Consider the following 19,629-nt stretch of genomic DNA (forward strand, 5'->3'; position numbering starts at 1 on the left):
TTGCAGGCCCAAGCTCGCGGGACTTTATTTCTGTTAGGCCAATTATGTTAGCTTTATTTTTTTGATCTAGATGCATGACACTTTTCTATGTTTATTTTTCAAAAAAAATTGGATTTTAATTTAAATGCACCATGAAAAAATTAGATAACTATTAATTAATAGTAAATAGTTTCTAACTTTTTTTTTTTCTTGTTTTAAGCACTCATTGAGCTTCTTCCATAAGATGTCCATCTTGGCCTTTACAAATTAAGATTTGGATTCTTTTCCCCTCAAACTTAAACTCTCTGAACTATTGGTCCAAGTGTCACTAATTCCGAAGCAAGCTGTCTAATTGATTTATTTCACCTGTCAGTTTGTACAGGTTTTCACCCTCGAGAAAACATATACTACACGTATAAGTCACCAATTGGATGGAATTCTACCTTGATATAATAGGGGACTAAATCAAATTAATCAAGTACTTCAAGGACTAATGTAAACAAAATTTAATTTGTCAAATCTCCAAATAGGATTGTTTTCAGAAGAACACGAGGGCGAGGCATCCCTCGATTGATTATCAGTGAAGAGAAGAGGGTGAGGGCAGAAATTGCAGTCAAACCAGTCCTTCGATTGAGCTGCAATGTGCAACAGAGTCCCTGCATTGAAAGAAGCGAAGGTGAGCAGTAGAGTTGAATAGATGATGTAAGATAAACAGAGTCCTCAAGTTGTTTTTAAATTTATTTTTTATTTTAAAATATATTAAAATAATATTTTTTATTTTTTAAAAATTATTTTTAAAATAAGTACATACATATAATTTTAAAATAAAAAAATAATTTTTAAAAAATAATTTTATTTAACAAAGAAAATTATAGTTAATTGTCCTTAAATGTTGGAACAAATTGGGATTCGGGAATCTTTACGTAAGTAATACTATATATATCTTTAATGTCAAATTATTTATAGATCGGACCTGAATTATGATGCTTCTTTCACGGAATAAGATATTAGGAAATTAAATTATGTGAAATTATTTATAAATCAAACCTTAGCAAAACTTAAGTAAAACAATGTAAATTAATTTAAATTTAGGTTCGAGTCTTGTGGTTGCTAATATGATGGTCACTGGAGATTTACATGGTCGTTAACTTCATGACCCATGGGATTAGTCGAGGTACGCGCAAGTTAGTCCGGACACCAACATTAATTAAAAAAAAAAAAAAGGAAGGAGAGTGTGGTCTAACGCTTCATTTAAGTTTATAAATTAGTGCCTCTAATTATGTAAAACAAATTATATAATCATTTTATATTTAAATATTTATTTTTAATTTTTAAAAAGGTGTCCAATTTGCTCATCAGTCTTTCCATAATGTTTATTTGTTTTTTAGTTTATTTTTTAAAACAAAGAAAAACTAAAAGATAAGGACTTTTAATTTATCTTGCAAAACTATAGTATTAATTTATAATTTAATCAATTAATAACCACTAAAAAAAGCTATAAAAGGCAGTTGCTCAACCGAACCTCCTCATTCGCTCTCTTGTCTTGTAATAAGAACAAACACAACACTTGTTTCCGTTCCTCTCCTCTTTCTTCACATTAAACTCCGCCAACTTCCCTTCTCTTTTGTTCTCTTTCAGAACAAGAAATTAATATTTCTTACGCCTCCGTAATCTCTTTTTTCGTAATGAATGTAGAAAGCAATTGAAGCTCTCTCTCTATATATACTCAATATACAGACGCACACAGACAAGGAGGGAAAGGAAAAAAGTAGATACATACAAAGAGCAAAAGTCTATTGCTTAGGGTGCGTGACATAGCTAGAAACAGACAGAATTATGTGGAACGTTTTCTTGCTGCTGCTGCTGCTGCAACTTTTATTCTTCTTCTCTTCACGGATTTCTACTGTTACAGCTTCTGTGTCCTATGATCATAAAGCTGTTATAATCAATGGGCAGAGAAGGATTCTTATTTCTGGCTCAATACACTACCCAAGAAGCACTCCTGAGGTACCGTTGATTCCAATGTGGCTCATTCATGGGTTCTTCTTCCTTTTATTTCTTCCTGATTTTACTTTCCATGTTTTTGAATAATGTTTTTTTTTTTTTTCAATTCTTATGTGGGTTTTTGATTTTGTGGTGGCTGCAGATGTGGCCTGATCTTATTCAAAAGGCCAAAGACGGAGGAGTGGATGTGATTCAAACTTATGTCTTCTGGAATGGACATGAGCCCTCTCCTGGAAACGTAATGCAAATTCCTTTCTGTTCTGGCTTTTGCGTTTGCTGTGCCTTCTTTCTCTTCTTCTTGTTTTTTTTATCATTTCAAGTTTCTAACTCGATTGATCTTCACTCATTGGGGGACAAAAAAATTCAGTATTATTTTGAGGACAGGTATGATTTGGTTAAGTTCATCAAGCTGGTTCAACAAGCAGGCCTTTATCTTCATCTGCGGATTGGCCCCTATATTTGTGCTGAATGGAACTTTGGGTAATCACTCATAATCTATCTATGTATTTTTAATTAGTTTTGACTAACATAGAAATCCGTGTCCTTGATTTCTACAATATCTTGTTTTCAAAGAAAGGGAAGAAAAATAAATCACATGCTCTGTTTCTGGTTCAGGGGATTTCCTGTGTGGCTAAAATATGTTCCTGGTATTGAATTTAGAACCGACAACGGGCCTTTCAAGGTTATTATTACTCGGAATCTTTGATTTCGATTTTGAGTGCCCTTTTCTTTGAATTCATCACTCAAATTGATCTAATGTGATTTCAAATCTGTTCCCTTCTTTTTATATAACTTCAATGAAGGCGGCAATGCAAAAGTTCACTGAGAAGATTGTGGGCATGATGAAGTCAGAAAAGTTGTTTGAAAACCAAGGAGGCCCAATAATTCTTTCCCAGGTAGGAATTTTACCTCTTGAATCTCGTTCTAGAAAAATGGGTTATATTTGTTTTATTGCATTTAATCCTATTTTGTCTTCAATTGGTCCATTGCTCAACACAAGTCCCTAAAAACAATTTGTCAAGAAGCTTTTTTTATTGGATAGAGTAATAACCCTGTTCATGTCCTTATCATCATTCTAGAAACGTGCTTTAAATATTTTGTTGATTTTGGCATGTTTAAACACTTTTCTTTTCTTTTCGTTGAACAATAACAGATAGAAAATGAATATGGACCAGTGGAATGGGAAATTGGTGCACCTGGTAAAGCCTATACAAAATGGGCAGCTGACATGGCAGTGAAGCTTGGTACAGGAGTCCCATGGATTATGTGCAAGCAAGAAGATGCCCCAGATCCCATGGTAATAATCAATTCTACCATATTTTTTTTCGCACGCCTTTTATTCGCTTTCATGGGGTCGATTTCTTGTAGTTTGTCGTGTACCTTGAATGGTATATATTTATTTATTTACTCTCTTATGCACTTTTGCCTTGCTTTCCCTGTTCAATTTAATTCTTTTGGGGCCCTACCAGTCCCTCTCTTTTTGTTCTTATGTCTACTAATCAACAAACAAAAGTTTTTATTTTTGGTGTTATAATAATATATAGGATGAGCATGTTCTATTTGTTGCTCGATGGTAGATCTTGTTTTAAGCTCCATGGTGAAGATTCTGCTAAAAGTATTCACTGAAACTTTTTCGTAAAGAATAAATATGTCAGGATGGCATTCATTTGGATTGAATAGGCCAATCATACTGCTTGTTATCATTTATTCAAGCACCTATCTTTGTTTTATACGGTTTGCAGATAGACACCTGCAATGGATTCTACTGTGAAAACTTCAAACCAAACAAGGACTATAAACCCAAAATATGGACAGAAGCCTGGACTGGCTGGTAAGTCACACACAGATGATGAGTATCAAAAAAAAAAAAAATTGGTTATAGGTATTTTATTTTTCATACTTGGTGCTGAAACGTGACTAATGATCCTTGAATATTTTTTCCTTGCTTCATCTTGCCCTCAGGTATACTGAATTTGGTGGTGCTGTTCCTCATAGGCCAGCAGAAGACATGGCATTTTCAGTCGCAAGGTTCATACAAAATGGTGGTTCATACATTAACTACTATATGGTAAGCAACCTTCCAAATTTAATTCGCCCATAAGATGGTTAATGATCACTCATTTCTCGGGGGCTTTCCTTTTTTCTGTCTTTCATGTCTTCAGTACCATGGAGGAACTAACTTCGGAAGAACCGCTGGCGGTCCCTTCATTGCCACTAGCTACGATTATGATGCCCCTCTTGATGAATTCGGTATGTACCCTAAAGTGGATCGTGATGAAGAACACATTGCATTATATGTATTTATAAATTAACGTTTTAGGATGCACTTAAATATGCAAAAAAGATAAATTTCCAAAGCCACTGTGATCCATGGAGGATGCGTATCTTTTGAACCAGGATTACCAAGGGAACCAAAGTGGGGGCATTTGAGAGATTTGCACAAAGCCATCAAGCTATGTGAACCTGCTTTAGTTTCTGTTGATCCCACTGTAACATCACTTGGGAGTAATCAAGAGGTAAGGTTCAAGTTTTGTGGTTATGTACATTATGTACCTGCAATCTTCTGGTCTGGCTTGCTCATCATCACTGTCATTGTTTATAGGCTCATGTATTCAAGTCAAAGTCGGTATGTGCTGCATTTCTTGCCAACTATGATACAAAATACTCTGTGAAGGTGACCTTTGGTAATGGACAATATGAATTGCCGCCTTGGTCCGTCAGCATTCTCCCTGATTGCAAGACTGCGGTTTATAACACGGCAAGGGTAAGGAATAGTCTGCTGCTTACAACAGGAATCTTAGTTTATTCACCTTTTTGTGGTTCTCCATGTCAGTTTCCCCTGATCTCTTAGTAAATGACAATAAAGGTTTGACCTTAGTCGTCTTTAAGGATCTCTCATAGGAGTTCTGGTAGATAATAAACAAGCTCAGGTTTGGCCCCGCCAAATACTGGAAAAACCTGCAACAGTGACTTTGATGTCTGATGGTAATTTTTGTGCAGCTCGGTTCCCAAAGCTCACAAATGAAAATGGTTCCAGCGAGTAGCTCATTTTCCTGGCAATCATACAATGAAGAAACTGCATCAGCTGATGATGATGATACAACTACAATGAATGGGTTGTGGGAGCAAATAAATGTGACAAGGGATGCCACAGACTACTTGTGGTACCTGACAGAGTGAGTACAAGTCCTAGTTCTCAGGACAAGCTGATTCTCGGGGGCAAGTTTTCGGGTTGTTGTTGCATGTTTTCTTGCCTACAGCTTACCATTCTTGAACATTTCTTGCTTATTCAGTGTCAAAATAGACGCCGATGAAGGATTTCTGAAGAGTGGACAGAATCCTCTTCTCACAATTTTCTCCGCTGGTCATGCTTTGCATGTATTTATCAATGGTCAACTAGCAGGTGGGTGGAATAGAATATCATTGCTCAGATTAACCTGTTACTCCTAATGGACTTCATTTTTCACCTCCATCTTGTATTAAAGTTTCAGTTTAATCTTGTGGCAGGAACCGCGTATGGGGGATTATCAAATCCTAAGTTGACGTTTAGCCAGAACATCAAATTGACAGAAGGGATTAACAAGATCTCTTTGTTGAGTGTTGCTGTTGGTCTCCCGGTTAGTTCTCTCGCTTTTTTTGTTCTGTCTTTGTTCTCCGTGACATGAATTTGGCAGATAATTAGTCATTTGAACTCAATATATTGTCATCTTGATTGATCTCAGAACGTTGGCCTGCATTTTGAGACATGGAATGCCGGGGTTCTAGGTCCAATCACCCTGAAGGGTCTGAATGAGGGGACGAGAGACCTGTCAGGGCAGAAATGGTCATACAAGGTTTGTTTTGTTTTCTGATTACTTTTTTTCTCTGCTAAAACATTTCTGACCACATTGAAAAATCATAGAGCTGGTATATATGGCTGTACTGCAAAATTAGACAGTCAGAAGAGGCTAGAGAATCAAATAAATCATCTGCCATGTTTCTGAGCAGATTGGTCTGAAAGGTGAATCACTGAGCCTTCATACTGCTAGTGGGAGTGAATCTGTTGAATGGGTGGAAGGATCACTATTGGCTCAAAAACAAGCACTGACCTGGTACAAGGTAAGAGCTAGTTTCATGAGTACTTCTGCATTTCCATGTTCTTTTATTTTGACCAAAGGTTACCAAGTTTTACTAAGAAATCCGCCGTGTCTCGATAAATCCAGACAGCTTTTGATGCACCACAAGGCAATGATCCCCTGGCTTTAGATATGAGTAGCATGGGGAAAGGTCAGATGTGGATAAATGGACAAAATATAGGACGGCATTGGCCGGGATATATAGCTCATGGCAGTTGTGGTGACTGCAATTATGCTGGAACTTTTGATGACAAAAAATGTCGGACTAATTGTGGGGAGCCCTCACAGAGATGGTAAGGAAGCCTTAGGACTGTCTAGCTTGCTTTGCTTGTCCAATTTATGTAGCCTTGACGATGCTATTAATCTCAGGTACCATGTTCCTCGCTCATGGCTTAAGCCGAGTGGGAATCTCTTAGCTGTGTTCGAAGAATGGGGTGGTGATCCAACTGGAATTTCTTTTGTCAAAAGAACTACTGCAAGTGTCTGTGCTGATATCTTTGAAGGGCAGCCGGCGTTGAAGAACTGGCAGGCGATAGCCTCAGGCAAAGTCATCAGCCCGCAACCCAAAGCCCACCTGTGGTGTCCTACGGGACAGAAGATATCTCAGATAAAGTTTGCTAGCTTCGGAATGCCTCAGGGCACATGCGGAAGCTTTCGGGAGGGGAGCTGCCATGCCCACAAGTCATACGATGCCTTTGAAAGAGTACTTTAACCTATGAGACCTATTTTTTAAGCTACATGACAACTCTTGACAGTAGTAAAACAATTGCTGCTAAGGCCACTCTGCATAGAACACAAATTTAACGCTCAGTCTGACTTGAAAATGTTGCATATGCATATTAGCAGCTTCTTTTTTGAGTGCGAAGACATAATAGGATTTACAATTTTATGCAATTCCCGGCATCCGACTCTCTGGGTCATTAAAAACCTAGGAGGAATATATTGGGAGGATTTTTTAGTTACATCATCATTGAAGAAGTGAGTGATACTATAATAGGTTTATTTTGGTTCAATCATTTTTCCTTTTCAAATCATCTTTCGGCTGAAAAATCTTGCTATGCCTTAGGACGTGAACTGGTTTGCCCATGATGCTGATTTATCAAAAATATGAGATTAAGCTTTAGTTTGCTCAAATTCTAGCTGGTTTTTCATAAACTTTATGTGACTGACATGAGGAACCTTCTGCAGAATTGTGTTGGAAAGCAGTCGTGCTCAGTGACTGTAGCTCCTGAAGTTTTCGGAGGAGATCCATGTCCAGATAGTGCAAAGAAGCTATCAGTTGAGGCTGTCTGCAGCTGAAGTCCTGAAATTCCAAAAGCTCTACGCAAAGAATTGAAATCCCAGATTACTCCATTTCAGTACATAGACACTACATTACATCCTTTAAGATTTTCAGGCTTGTAGATTGCAGATTTCCAAGGTCCATGGAATCACTTGCCACCGGCGAAATCATAAAAAAAAATAAAAAAAAAATACAGAATTTGGCAAAGCCAGATGAAGATTGTGAAGTGGTTGAAAGATGCTTTAGGTACATAGGCAAGGTATTATCTGTCATACATCATAAACAGGCTACATATAGTCTGAAAGCTTTTAGTCTTGCAAATTCATACAGGCAAGTCTTTAGCGTGCAGCGGTCGGTTGAGTATTTGTAAGTTTGTCCCTTGCAAAATAAAATGCAAAGGAATATCACTAATAGCATTCCAATGGAATTTGAATTGTGAATTTCTATATTAAAGCTTCATACTCTCTTTCTTATCGAACCTCAAAAATACCCCTCCAAACTATTAGCTTAGTATCAATTTTGCCCCTAAACAAAATTTTGTATGATTTTTTCCCTTAAAACAAATTTTGATTTCTCAATTAGGACATTCTATTAGAATACCTTAAACATGGATAGAAGGACTTAATTAAAAATTTCTAAGAATTACAGAACAGATATCGCATCCCCACATTAATCCCATAATATACAGGCAACTGGCACATCAAGATGTGTTTTCTCCTTCTATCATGCAAACGGACTCCCATCAAATATTCCAGTGTTTGATTTTTTGGTAATCGAGAGTCAATTTCATCTATCAACTATTAAAAATGAAAATGAAACTACCAAACACTTAACAACCAGAAAACAAAAGCTTCTCACAGAAGGTAAAGAATAAAGCAAGAAAAAAAAAAGTAATCAAAGGGGATTGATAGCTGACCACAGAAATCTTCATCTTGACATCCGAGCAAATTGAGTGGAAAATACTGCTGAATTCCATATAAGCCTGCTGGTGCAATCGTTGTTGCTTTCACCCAACATGCGAGGACCAACTACCAAGCTATTCTTAAAAGAACATACAAGAAAAACCCTGTTTACAGAGGAGCCTTAGCCTTATTCCATCACAACTCTTAATGCGATCCATCAAGTGGTTTTTCAATATTATAGAGAGAGTTCTCAGCCCTGATTACCTGGATTCCCCTGGATTTATGAAGTTGACAGTTCTGGTTTTTGTATCTTTATGACAAATGAGATAGTGAGGATTAATAACTATTCCACTGTTTCTTCCATTCATTGGTCGCCTATTATGAATGGATAATAACATTAACCGGAAATCAGGAAGGACCCACACCAATTTAAACCAGTTAACTCTTGCTTTGAAGATCTAATACGATCCCACACGCTATTAAAACACAAGGATCCATTACTCATAAGCTTCCTATAGACTCAATCTCCTATGCTGAATTGTAAAACTTCTCTAGGATGCTGTGCATAAGCAAAGGGCTCCGTAGCTTTAAGAATCTCATGATGACTCAGTGCTTAAACCTTTAAGGGCATCATCTAGATCTTTGTGAAACTCTGGTACTTCTTTCCCTTGATGCCTCCACCTCTCCAATCTACCTTGGAGATCCAAAAGCATAGGTACTCCATCCTCATCAACATTAAAATGGGTTAGCCTCTTGATACACTTGAGCAAGTACCTGCCAGCCCTTAATTTCACCAGGCATAGAAAGTCCTCTCCAGTCTTTTCAGTTTCAAATAGTGAGACAGACATCCTGTCAACAACATCAGTTAAACTGAAGACAAGACAGGCTCCTAATACAGCCTCCTCTTTGTTAATCCCTCCAAACAAATCTTCTGGCCCTGAAGAATTATAGTTTACATGTTTCAAGCTAGTATTCTCAGTTCCAAGTGAGTCGAGTATCCTACCAGTGGCAGCATAATGAAGCAGCAGCTCACATCCATCTTCGTTTATATAACCGGAGGACCCAGTCAAGATGCCTAGTGGTATTCTTCTGAAAAGCTTATCATGCTGCTGGAGAAGAGCATAAGACTTTGCCTCACAGAATGCCAACTCATCAATGGTTTCATTATGCTTCATGATATTCTGGAATTGTTTGAGCCAGAGGATAATGACTTGACAATCATACTTGTTTCCAAGAGTAGAATCCTCCTTGCTGTCACAAAATCTGGGTTTCTTAAGTTTCTTCTTGTAGCCAGCCATCCCATTCTGACTATTATCCGAGCTGATTTCTTTCAGATTCCAACACTTTGATAGTTTAGTCAGATTTTCAAACAGTGCATCCTGATTAGATTTGTTAACGGGGCTCAGAATCCAAGCAATAAAAGTTGCAGCAGCAGCAGAAGCAGGTAGTTGCCCAAATTCCGGTACCCCTAATGGGCATTTTACTTGAATATTTTGTTGGGAATTTTTATCATCAGAAAAGAGTAAAACTGAAGCAAAATAGAACCAATCTGGAAAGCTTATTGCCAGGGCCCTGCTATGAAACATTTCAAATAAGTTCTAGAAAGTGGATTGAAATGTAGTAATTGCCTTTGCTATTTTCTTTGACATGGAGTAAGAATATACCAGATAGATTTGTGATCTATTGATGCAACCCTCACTGCTGATGGCTTGATAGCTGGATCACATAGTTCTCTATGCAGATAAGCTGATTTTCTTGTCATGTGAACTAATTGTAGGAAACTTTCATACGAGAAGGGTCCAGTCAAAGTCCTCAAGAAATCACTTTTATATGGAAAATATGAATTAGAAAATGGAAGCTTCAATCCCAGCTCTAATGATAGACCCCACCATGTTGGTCTAGAAATTACATCTAGTATCAGTGAAACTAATTCCATCAGAAGCTCTACAACAGAACTAAGACCCCTGTTGCATAAAAAAAATAACAAAATGATGTGATATAACTGTTGCCCTGATAAGACAAGTTTTTAGCAGTAAATATTATCAGAGGCTCCATGCAGATAACACAAGTGAATTTCCAGCAAAATTCAATTGAAGTTTATTAGAAAATGATTCTTTAAGAAATATTAAGTAATGCTAAAAAAAAAAAGTTGGAGCATCCATAAAATCAAGAAATAGAACTCACGTCTGCAGAAACCAGTCATGTAATAGAGCTCTGGTATCAATGAACATAATTGGAGAAAGTACCAGGCATACAAGAATCGAGCGCCAATCCATCCTCTCATAAAATTCCATGCTCAAACAAAGGAAAGGTCTTTTTATGGTTTCTTGCAAGATTTTTGAAATATCATGCTTTAGAGCTAATGGATCAAGGTACCAAATTAACAACCTGCACACATAAGTATAAGTGGAACAGTGAAAACATAGGGTGAATTTACAAAAAAAAAAAAAAGGTTTGTGAAGCACCGAAGTCAATTTCTTAAATTTTTCTATTTGATTATTGTCATATTCTTGTTGAAGAGATTGACTAATAAACCTTGAGATAAGTTTAACATGCACTGATATTAATTGCCATGTCTCTAAAACAAAATGAAAGAAGACAATTTCTACACTGAGTAGTGAGAGAGGTAGTTGCAGCAAACCTCGTTGGTATTTCATGGTTGCTAAGGGAGAAATCCATGGGCAAGTGACACAGCAGCTTTGAGATAGCAGTGATACTTCCATCAATGGATTTAACATCAAGAACACGCATTGATGGGGAAAGATATTTATAGCAAGAAGCTGAAGCCGCAACTCTAACCACAGCAGATAACAGCAAATCAATAGGCATCCCTACAGCAATTTTTTTTTTATTATTATTATTAAGAAAGAGGTTCAGACATTCATATATGGATCTGGTCATCCAATAAAATTAATCCTCGAAGCTCATTGGAAATCAAACTAAAACAATGACATAGAAACAAACCACAATCAATGGTCCTTGAACAGTACCATCACAATTCAATAAACATCAAAACGCAATGGAGATTAAAGAAACAAGGGAGAAGAAAACCCACCATGCTCCTTCAATTTTGAAATAACATCAAAAACACATTCAATTAGTTCCATGCAATGGCCGCGAGAAATGAAGCTACCGATCTGCAGAACCTCTTCATTATGAAACCGGAACACCTCACAACATATTGATGAAGACAAGACACTAACAATTGTCTTCACAGAATACTCAACCACTGAGTCAAGAACCTAAAAGTAAAACCCATTACTCAAATTAAGCAATGTAGACAGCCATAAGACCTAAGTCTAGAGAGAGGAACTATTCAATATACCCGGAATTATACTCTCATCCCTCAGTGGAGCCCATGAATATTTTTTTATGATGGGTCCATAATTTTGTGAGAAAGAGGAGTACAACTTCTGGCATTACCTAACAATTTCTTTTGAGTAGAGAAGAGAAATGACAGACCTGTGGCGCTTTAAAGCACATGAGAGATAAAGCAGTGTCCAAAACCCTAACCCCAGGATTGTGAGTGAGAGACAGAGTTAGCTTTGAGATTGAGGGATCAATTGAAGAATCATTGAACTCTTGTTGTTGTTGTTCTTGATTGATTGGCGAATTGTGAGTTAGGGTTTGGAGTTCGAATGCTAGTTTAGAGAAGAGTTCCATTATTTCTGGTGACGTAGGAGAGGTCGTCCTCATGATTTGTTTTTTTTTTTTTTTCAATAATGTGTAAGGGACTGATTGTCTTTTTTTATCAACGGCTGACTTTCCCGCCCAAATAGAAAGGCTGAAACGGGCCTTAATTATTGGGCCAGACCCTCTCGTAAGAGTACTGCAACTGATTTTTCACGATATAGCGCTCCTCATCTAGGTAAAACAAGACTGGTTTTGGAATAAAAAAAATAAAAAAAATAATTATAAATAAAAAAATCAGTATTTTACTGTATTGACAATGTTTTCATTGTGGATTCCATTATTTGACACTGTAGCAATAATTACTATAAACTATAAATAATTTTATTGTGGATTGCACTATTTGGGTTTACTCTTTGCTAAAAACATTGTGGGTTAGGGAGACGTAATGACAGAGTTGTCATTGCCACAAAGAGTTGCAAATATTGCAGGGGTTGTCTTTTTGAATGAGGAGAAAATGATCAATTGGGAATTTGGTGGGGCTGCATGACCCTGGAAACAGACACCTGGCGCTCGCTTCAAGCCAGGACTCTAGGGCCAGACCTGCGCGCCTGGCAGCAGCCCATGAAATGGACACCTAGTGCTAGAGTCAGCCAATCGTACGAGGTGGGGGGTTGCTTTGCTGTGTTTTAAGTCATCAATTGCGGCTGGAGACATTTCATCCTCTGTCAAAAGCTATTGGGTCTAGGTCCGGCTTGGCAGCCACACCCAACACAGGCCCAAAACACTTCCAAAAAGAGCCAGCAGAGTTGGGTCCTGCTGCCCAGCAGAACCCAATAGTGTCCCAAGGACAATATTATTTGTATTATAAATATTTTAAATTTTTATTATTAATAATATTATAAATATTATTATAAATATTATTTTTTTATTATAATTAAATGCATTAATAAAAATAGTATTAGTTGTGTTATAAATATTATTATTTTTATTATAATTCTAAGTATTAATATAAAAAATATTATAATTTTTTTTATAAATATTCTTGGGTTTCTTAATATAATTATTTGTGTTATAAATATTATTATTTTTCTTATAATTCAAAGTATTCGTTTAAAAAATATTATTATTTGTGTTATAAATATTATTATTTTTATTATAATTCAAAATATTAATAGAAAAAATATTATTATTTTTATTATAAGTTTGTTGGGTGTTGAACCAATTGGTCTTGGATCCTGTGTCAGGATCCAATTCTGTTGGGTCCGGCGTTAGGAATTAATGCTCTTGGGTCCTGTGTTAGGACCCATTTCGCTTGGGTCCTACCTCAGGACCCATGTCTCTTGGGTCCTTGGTCTGGACCCAATTGGCTTGGGGTTGTGTCAAGACCTAATGCTCTTAGGTCCTGTGTCAGGACTCATTCCGCTGGGGTCCTGCGTCAGGACCCATTAAGCGCATTTGGTCCAAAGGCAAAACCCAATATTCTTGGTTCTTGGGTTTCTAAATATAATTATTTATGTTATAAATATTATTATGTTTATTATAATGAAAAGTATTCATTTTAAAAATAGTATTATTTATCTTATAAATATTATTATTTTTATTATAATTGAAAGTATTAATATTAAAAATAGTATTATTTGTGCTATAAATATTATTATTTTTATTATAATTAATAGTATTAATATTAAAAATATTATCATTTGTATTCTAAATATTATTATCTTTATTATAATTAAAAATATTATTATTTGTATTATACATATTATTATTATTGTAATTAATCTTATTAATAAAATAATTAATAAATTTGAAAAAAAATTATTATTATTATTATCATTAATAAATTTAAAAAATACTGTTATTATTATTGAAGAATAACCATCATTTTTTTAAAAGATTAAAAAATATAATTCCAAGTATTCATATAAAAAATATAATTATTTGTGTGATAAATATTTTTTTATTTTTATAATTCAAAATATTCATATAAAAAATATTATTATTTATGTTATAAATATTATTATTTTTCTTATAATTCAAAGTATTCATATAGAAAATATTATTATTTGTGTTATAAATATTATTATTTTTATTATAATTCAAATTTTTAATATAAAAAATATTATTATTTGTGTTATAAATATTCTTGGAATTCTTAATATAATTATTTGTGTTATAAATATTATTATTTTTATTATAATTCTTAATATTAATCTCCAAAATATTATTATTTGTGTTAGAAATATTCTTGGGTTTCTAAATATAATTATTTGTGTTATAAATATAATTATTTTTATTATAATTTAAAGTATTAATAGAAAAAATATTGTTATTTTTATTATAATTCTCTTGGGTGCTAAAACAATTGGTCTTGAATCCTGACACAGGATCCAATTTTGTTGGGTACGACATCAAGGATTCATTTCGCTTGGATCTTGTCTCAGGACCCATGTATCCTAAGTCCTGGGTCTGGACCCATGTCTCTTGGGTCCTAACGCAGGACCCATGGGCATTGAGTTCAGTCAATATTCTTGAGTTTTGGATTTTTAAATATAATTATTTGTGTCATTAATATTATTGTATTTATTATAATTAAGAGTATTCATTTTAAAAATAGTATTATTTTTCTTATAATTATTATTATTATTATTGAAATTATTAATATTAAAAATAGTATTATTTGTGTTATAAATATTAGTATTTTTATTATAATTAATCGTATTAATATTAAAAATATTATCATTTGCCTTATAAATATTATTATTTTTATTATAATTAAAACTATTAATATTAGAAATTGTATTATTTGTGTTATAAATATTATTATTGTTATTATAATTAATATTATTAATAAAATAATTCATAAATTTAAAAAAAATATATCAATATTGAAAAACAACCAGAGATTTGATTTGAAGTGTAAAATAAAAAATTATTATTATTATTATTATTAAATTTTAAAAAACTTTTATTACTATCGAAGAAAATCCATAATATTTTTTGGAAGATTAAAAAACATAAAAATTTTGGCAAATAAGTTAAATATTATGATTAATATTATAAGTATTATTGTTGGATTTGACGTTGCAGTCAGACTGAATACTCTTGGATTTTACGTTGCAGTCAAACCCAATACTTTTAAATCTTAAATTTTTATGATATTTTAAAATGTGAGCCCGCAGTGTAACGCAAACATCCTAACTAGTAGTTACTACAATGAAAAGAGAGACTATTTTTTAGAATATCAAAATTCATTTTTAAATTTTTTTTTATTTTATATCATTTAATATGTTTTTATCTATTCTGTATATATTTTTTATGTCTCAAAATAATAATCAAACACACACAATCTTACAGATAGTTGTTATATAAAACATTATCAAAACCAAATAGCAAATTATTGAATTAAATGTGTCAATTCATTAATTAAACTAATTGTTCAACAATTGAATTGATAGTTCAATGTTTTTGCTTTTATACCTAAATTCTTGTAAATTTTTTGAAAAATGACCTAAATTAAAGAAGTTTTCAAATATTTAAATATTAAGTCTTCTAAGCATCCAATTTCCTAAATTCAAGTACAAAGTACATACAGATAAATGAAATAAAATAAGATTTAATAAAAAATTACGAGTTCAAATAAAAATCTTAATATTCTAATTCATTGCTTAGGCATTAAATAATAAGATATTGCAACATTTTCAAGAAATTTATCATGTTACATCCCATTAAATGTTTGTAGTTCAAGAACTTGAACTTTATGCTAATATTTTCATAATCAAATTCTCTTTCAATTTCCTTCCCCTCCCCACCCCCAACTTTGACATTGTTATTTTCTTCAACATTATCAATATTCAAATCTATAAAATCTAAATCATTTACAACTAACAAAAAAACATATTTTATTTAAAATTAACTTTTCCTCCATACTTTAAAAAAAAAATACACTTTATATCATACTATTTATATTGTAGGTAATAGTGAAGATAGCAATTATCAAATACATCATATCTAAGATAAGTTGCATCGTTATTTGTTTCTAATGATAAATATATTTAATGTACTTTAATGATTAGGTTTGCCTAATAAAAGAAACCATCTTCATAACCCAAATTTTTTACCTCCAATTCCAAAATATGTTCCAAAAATAAAATAAAAAAGCAAAAATTCAAGAAAAATATGTTTTCAATGCATTTCTTCATTTGCACAACCATAAATACCTAAATATAAAATAATAAAATTAGTGGGTTATAAATAGATGAGTGAATTGTAAAGAAAAGAGAGGGTCACCATATAAAAAAAAAACCCTAACTTTATCTCTCCTACATAAAATCCCTAACCACATCTTTTTTACCAAAAACTTTAGCCACCCAGAGAGAAAAGGAGAAAGAGAGAAAAAAAAGAGAAAGTGTGCTGAAATTTGAGAGAAAAAGACTAGCCACAAAAAAATAGGAAGAGAAAACAATCACTCACCACTCTTCACCAAGGTGACAACCCATCTCCCTCTTCATCATTTTCTAGCACCACTTCCTTTATTTTTCAAACCCCTCTCCTTCATTGTTCAGTCCAAAAACCAGCCTTCAAACATCACCATACATCCTAGAAAACTCTATCTGCAATCCTTTTGGAAACTCTATTCAAACTAGAATATTGCTTGGTTTTTGCTTCATAACTAAAGTTATACACTTTAGAGTCCAGTGTTCTTTAGTTTGATAGAGAGACAAAATATAGTCCTAAAACTTTTATGAAGATTCTAAAACTTGGTTCTATTATTTTGTAGCTCAAAGTATAGTCAAAATAAAAAGGTCAAAATCTATTCAAAAGTTCATTAAAGATCAAACCATGTTTTAGTTTTTAACCTTTATATGGAGTTATAAAAGTGAAAAAAAAAACCTATATGATTTGAAAAGCTTAGAAGAATATCTGAAAATTGTGTGGTTATAACACTCTAAATCCAGCTAGAAGATATGAATAAAGATAGCAACATTACTTTGCAGCAGCAACAACAACAACAATATATTCTCATTGTTCTAGCCCTTTTTAGTCCTACTCGACCATACCTAGAAGATCCATTTCGAAACCTAAATATATTTTGGAAAAATTATATTGCTTTATTGATGATTTTGACATGTTTTGTGATGAGATTTTTAGGATTGAATAATTTTTATTGAATTGATATTTGTATTTGAATGATATTGGCTAAGTCCCTTAATCTTCTATCTTGTTTTATTGTTGATTTTGACGTGTTTATGATGACATTTTAGGATTGAGAAATGCTTCTTAGATTGATATTTGTGTTAAATGTATTTGGTCAAATCCTTTAATTTTACATCTTGTTTCCTCTCCTCTCTTGTTTTTTTGTCATTTCATTATTATATTTAACAATGCAACATGTCTTTCTTTATGTATGAACATTGATATATTTGACGATATGTATTGACATGGTCTTTTGGTTCTAAATGATCAAAAAAAAAAATCAATGTTCATTCATACATTCATATGCAATAGGTTTTATAACATGTTTATAAAACCTGTTAAGGGTTCGACCCATATTACAAGGCTCATTAGGATGACATTCCAAACCTTTTAAAAAATTTATCCTTGTTTTCTCACAAATCATGTCTTGTTATTTACTTTTAGTATTTATGGTAATATGAACTCAACATAGGCAATTACCTTGGATATCAAGAGGAGTAACTTTTTTTTTTTTGTTTTTAAATAAAAAATAAGTCTTAAAAATGTCTAGGTTCAATATTCACCAAACAATTAGAAGTATTAGTCTTTTTTAATAACACTAGATCTGAAACAAAAGCAATATGATTAAAAAACAAGAAAAAAAATCCAAGACAAGAATAAAACTTCAAAACAAAATGAAGAACATATTTTGCTTAATATAAGAGAAAGATCATAAGAGTATAGAAAGCAAATCTGCTAGAATGAACCATGTTTTGGAGTTTAGGCTTTATCATTTATACTCTTAGATACCTCTATTGTATAGTACTTTACGAGGTTGATTTTCAGCAATTAGATGGCTGATTTATAGGGCATTAATCTACCTAAATAATGGTTGTTTTGCATTAATTAGAAGGCTAATTTATAGGGTATCAATATACCTATATAAGGGCTGATTTACATCAATTAAGAGACTGATTTATAGGGATGATTATCCTAATTTTTTGTAATTAACATGAAGAATTTGCAAAATTAAAAGAAAATGTTAAATTACATGGAAAATAATGCAAGTAAAGAAAACAATAAATAAAGCATGTGAAACAGTGATAAATAAAGAATAAAGGTAAAAGTATAGAGCTAAAAATAAACTTGTATAAAGTAAATTATGAAAAATAAATTATAGAAAAAAACTAAAGAAAGCTTGTCTAAAAATTATGTATCGACACATATTCAAGAAAATACAATGACTATGCTCCTTTTAATGCTATTGTAAGACCTAAATTTACCTGTCATATAAGTAAAAGAAAATAACCAATTTAAAAGTTAGTCTTTAAAGTAAAAATATTCTTTTAATATCTACCATACCAGTGTCCATAATTTATTTATTACAAACAAACAACAAAACTAATATATATATATATATATATATATATATATATATATATAAATAAAAGAGAAATTCAAATGTATTTGGCTAGCTCAATAATGCAAGTAGAATAATACAGTTTTATAAGTATCTTGGTTAAGTGACAGTTATAGCATTGTGATCTAAGCTGACCTTACATGAATACATGCATACAACATAAGCATACTATAAATGAAGGTTGGAAACGTATGTGACCAAGTTCGCTCCTTTCTATTAAGACAGTTATGGAGGTCCTAGAGCATCGAGAGCTAGGGTTAGCGGTTCTTGGTTCAAGTGCTCATTAATTGTATTGCACCATATGCATTTGTTATAGAATTATAATCTAAATTTTTAGAGGTATAACTCAACTGGTAAAGTTTAAAGTTTGTTTTCTAAATATCATCTGTTCGAGTTCTACGAATCTCAGGGCCACTAGAGGTTTACATGGTCGATAACTTCAGGACCCGTGAGATTAGTCAAGGTGCGTGTAAGCTGATCTGGATACCCACATTAATAAAAAAAAATTATAATCTACTTATGATTATATGCCATATATTTTTTCATGGTTGGTGAGAAACATGTACCCTGTTGCCCACTCGAATAATACATATGTAGTGGAATTGCTCGAATAATACATATGTAGTGGAATTGGTTGGTTGCTGTGATTTTAACTTGTTATTTTTAGTCTTAAGAATTGTCCATTACATATATTCAACATGCTTTATACCCTAAAAATTCTTTCTTTCTTGCATTCTAAAAGCTTTTCAGCCATGCACAAAAACAAGATGCTCTTTTTTTTTTATCTTTTTTTCTGTTGGGTTTATAAGAATATTATAATTAAAAATAAAGTCAACTAATCAAATTTGCTTTTATACTTTAGATCACATTATATATTAATGATAGTCTTATATCTAATGGGGCTATATCTTTAAATTGACAATGACTAATTAATCTGAGAGAAATCATTAAATATATATCCTTCAATGTTATAGTAATTTAGGATTTAAAATGGATAGTGTTGAAGATGATGGCTTGTCTTGGTTTTTAAAACCTTGTTTGTTTTTGTGTTTGAAAAATATTTTTAAAAAAATTTGAATTTTTTTTTTTGCTTTAAATTAATATTTTTTTTGTGTTTTT

At 32.7% G+C, this 19,629-nt stretch overlaps 2 protein-coding genes across 4 annotated transcripts; one reads left to right on the top strand and one right to left on the bottom strand.

Annotated features, from left to right (window-relative positions):
• The first annotated feature begins 1,503 nt into the window (after positions 1-1,503).
• Positions 1,504-7,833, top strand: LOC7497590 (beta-galactosidase). The gene is made up of 19 exons (XM_002308232.4): positions 1,504-1,986; positions 2,126-2,221; positions 2,351-2,463; positions 2,599-2,665; positions 2,787-2,879; positions 3,137-3,280; positions 3,726-3,814; positions 3,946-4,051; positions 4,146-4,233; positions 4,381-4,499; positions 4,586-4,747; positions 4,984-5,159; positions 5,277-5,386; positions 5,491-5,600; positions 5,706-5,816; positions 5,971-6,081; positions 6,186-6,391; positions 6,468-6,801; positions 7,287-7,833. Exons 1-19 carry the CDS (start codon positions 1,816-1,818, stop codon positions 7,395-7,397), a joined length of 2,517 nt encoding a protein of 838 aa, XP_002308268.3. The 5' UTR covers positions 1,504-1,815; the 3' UTR covers positions 7,398-7,833.
• Positions 7,509-12,007, bottom strand: LOC7497591 (uncharacterized). 3 transcript variants are annotated; one of them, XR_008059403.1, is made up of 7 exons: positions 11,745-12,007; positions 11,338-11,524; positions 10,924-11,113; positions 10,467-10,670; positions 9,947-10,246; positions 8,547-9,854; positions 7,509-8,446 (listed from the first exon to the last, which is right to left on the bottom strand). XR_008059403.1 is itself a non-coding variant. In XM_052453590.1 (6 exons), the coding sequence occupies exons 1-6, from the start codon at positions 11,976-11,978 to the stop codon at positions 8,879-8,881; spliced, it is 2,091 nt and encodes a 696-aa protein (XP_052309550.1). In that variant the 5' UTR covers positions 11,979-12,007; the 3' UTR covers positions 7,509-8,878. The 3 variants fall into 3 exon arrangements, 2 of the variants coding, with proteins under 2 accessions (XP_052309550.1, XP_052309551.1); XM_052453590.1 differs by having other exon boundaries at positions 7,509-9,854; XM_052453591.1 differs by lacking the exon at positions 10,467-10,670 and having other exon boundaries at positions 7,509-9,854.
• Positions 12,008-19,629: the final 7,622 nt, after the last annotated feature.

Source organism: Populus trichocarpa, chromosome 6, assembly GCF_000002775.5.
Source record: "Populus trichocarpa isolate Nisqually-1 chromosome 6, P.trichocarpa_v4.1, whole genome shotgun sequence".
NCBI classification, from domain to species: domain Eukaryota; kingdom Viridiplantae; phylum Streptophyta; class Magnoliopsida; order Malpighiales; family Salicaceae; genus Populus; species Populus trichocarpa.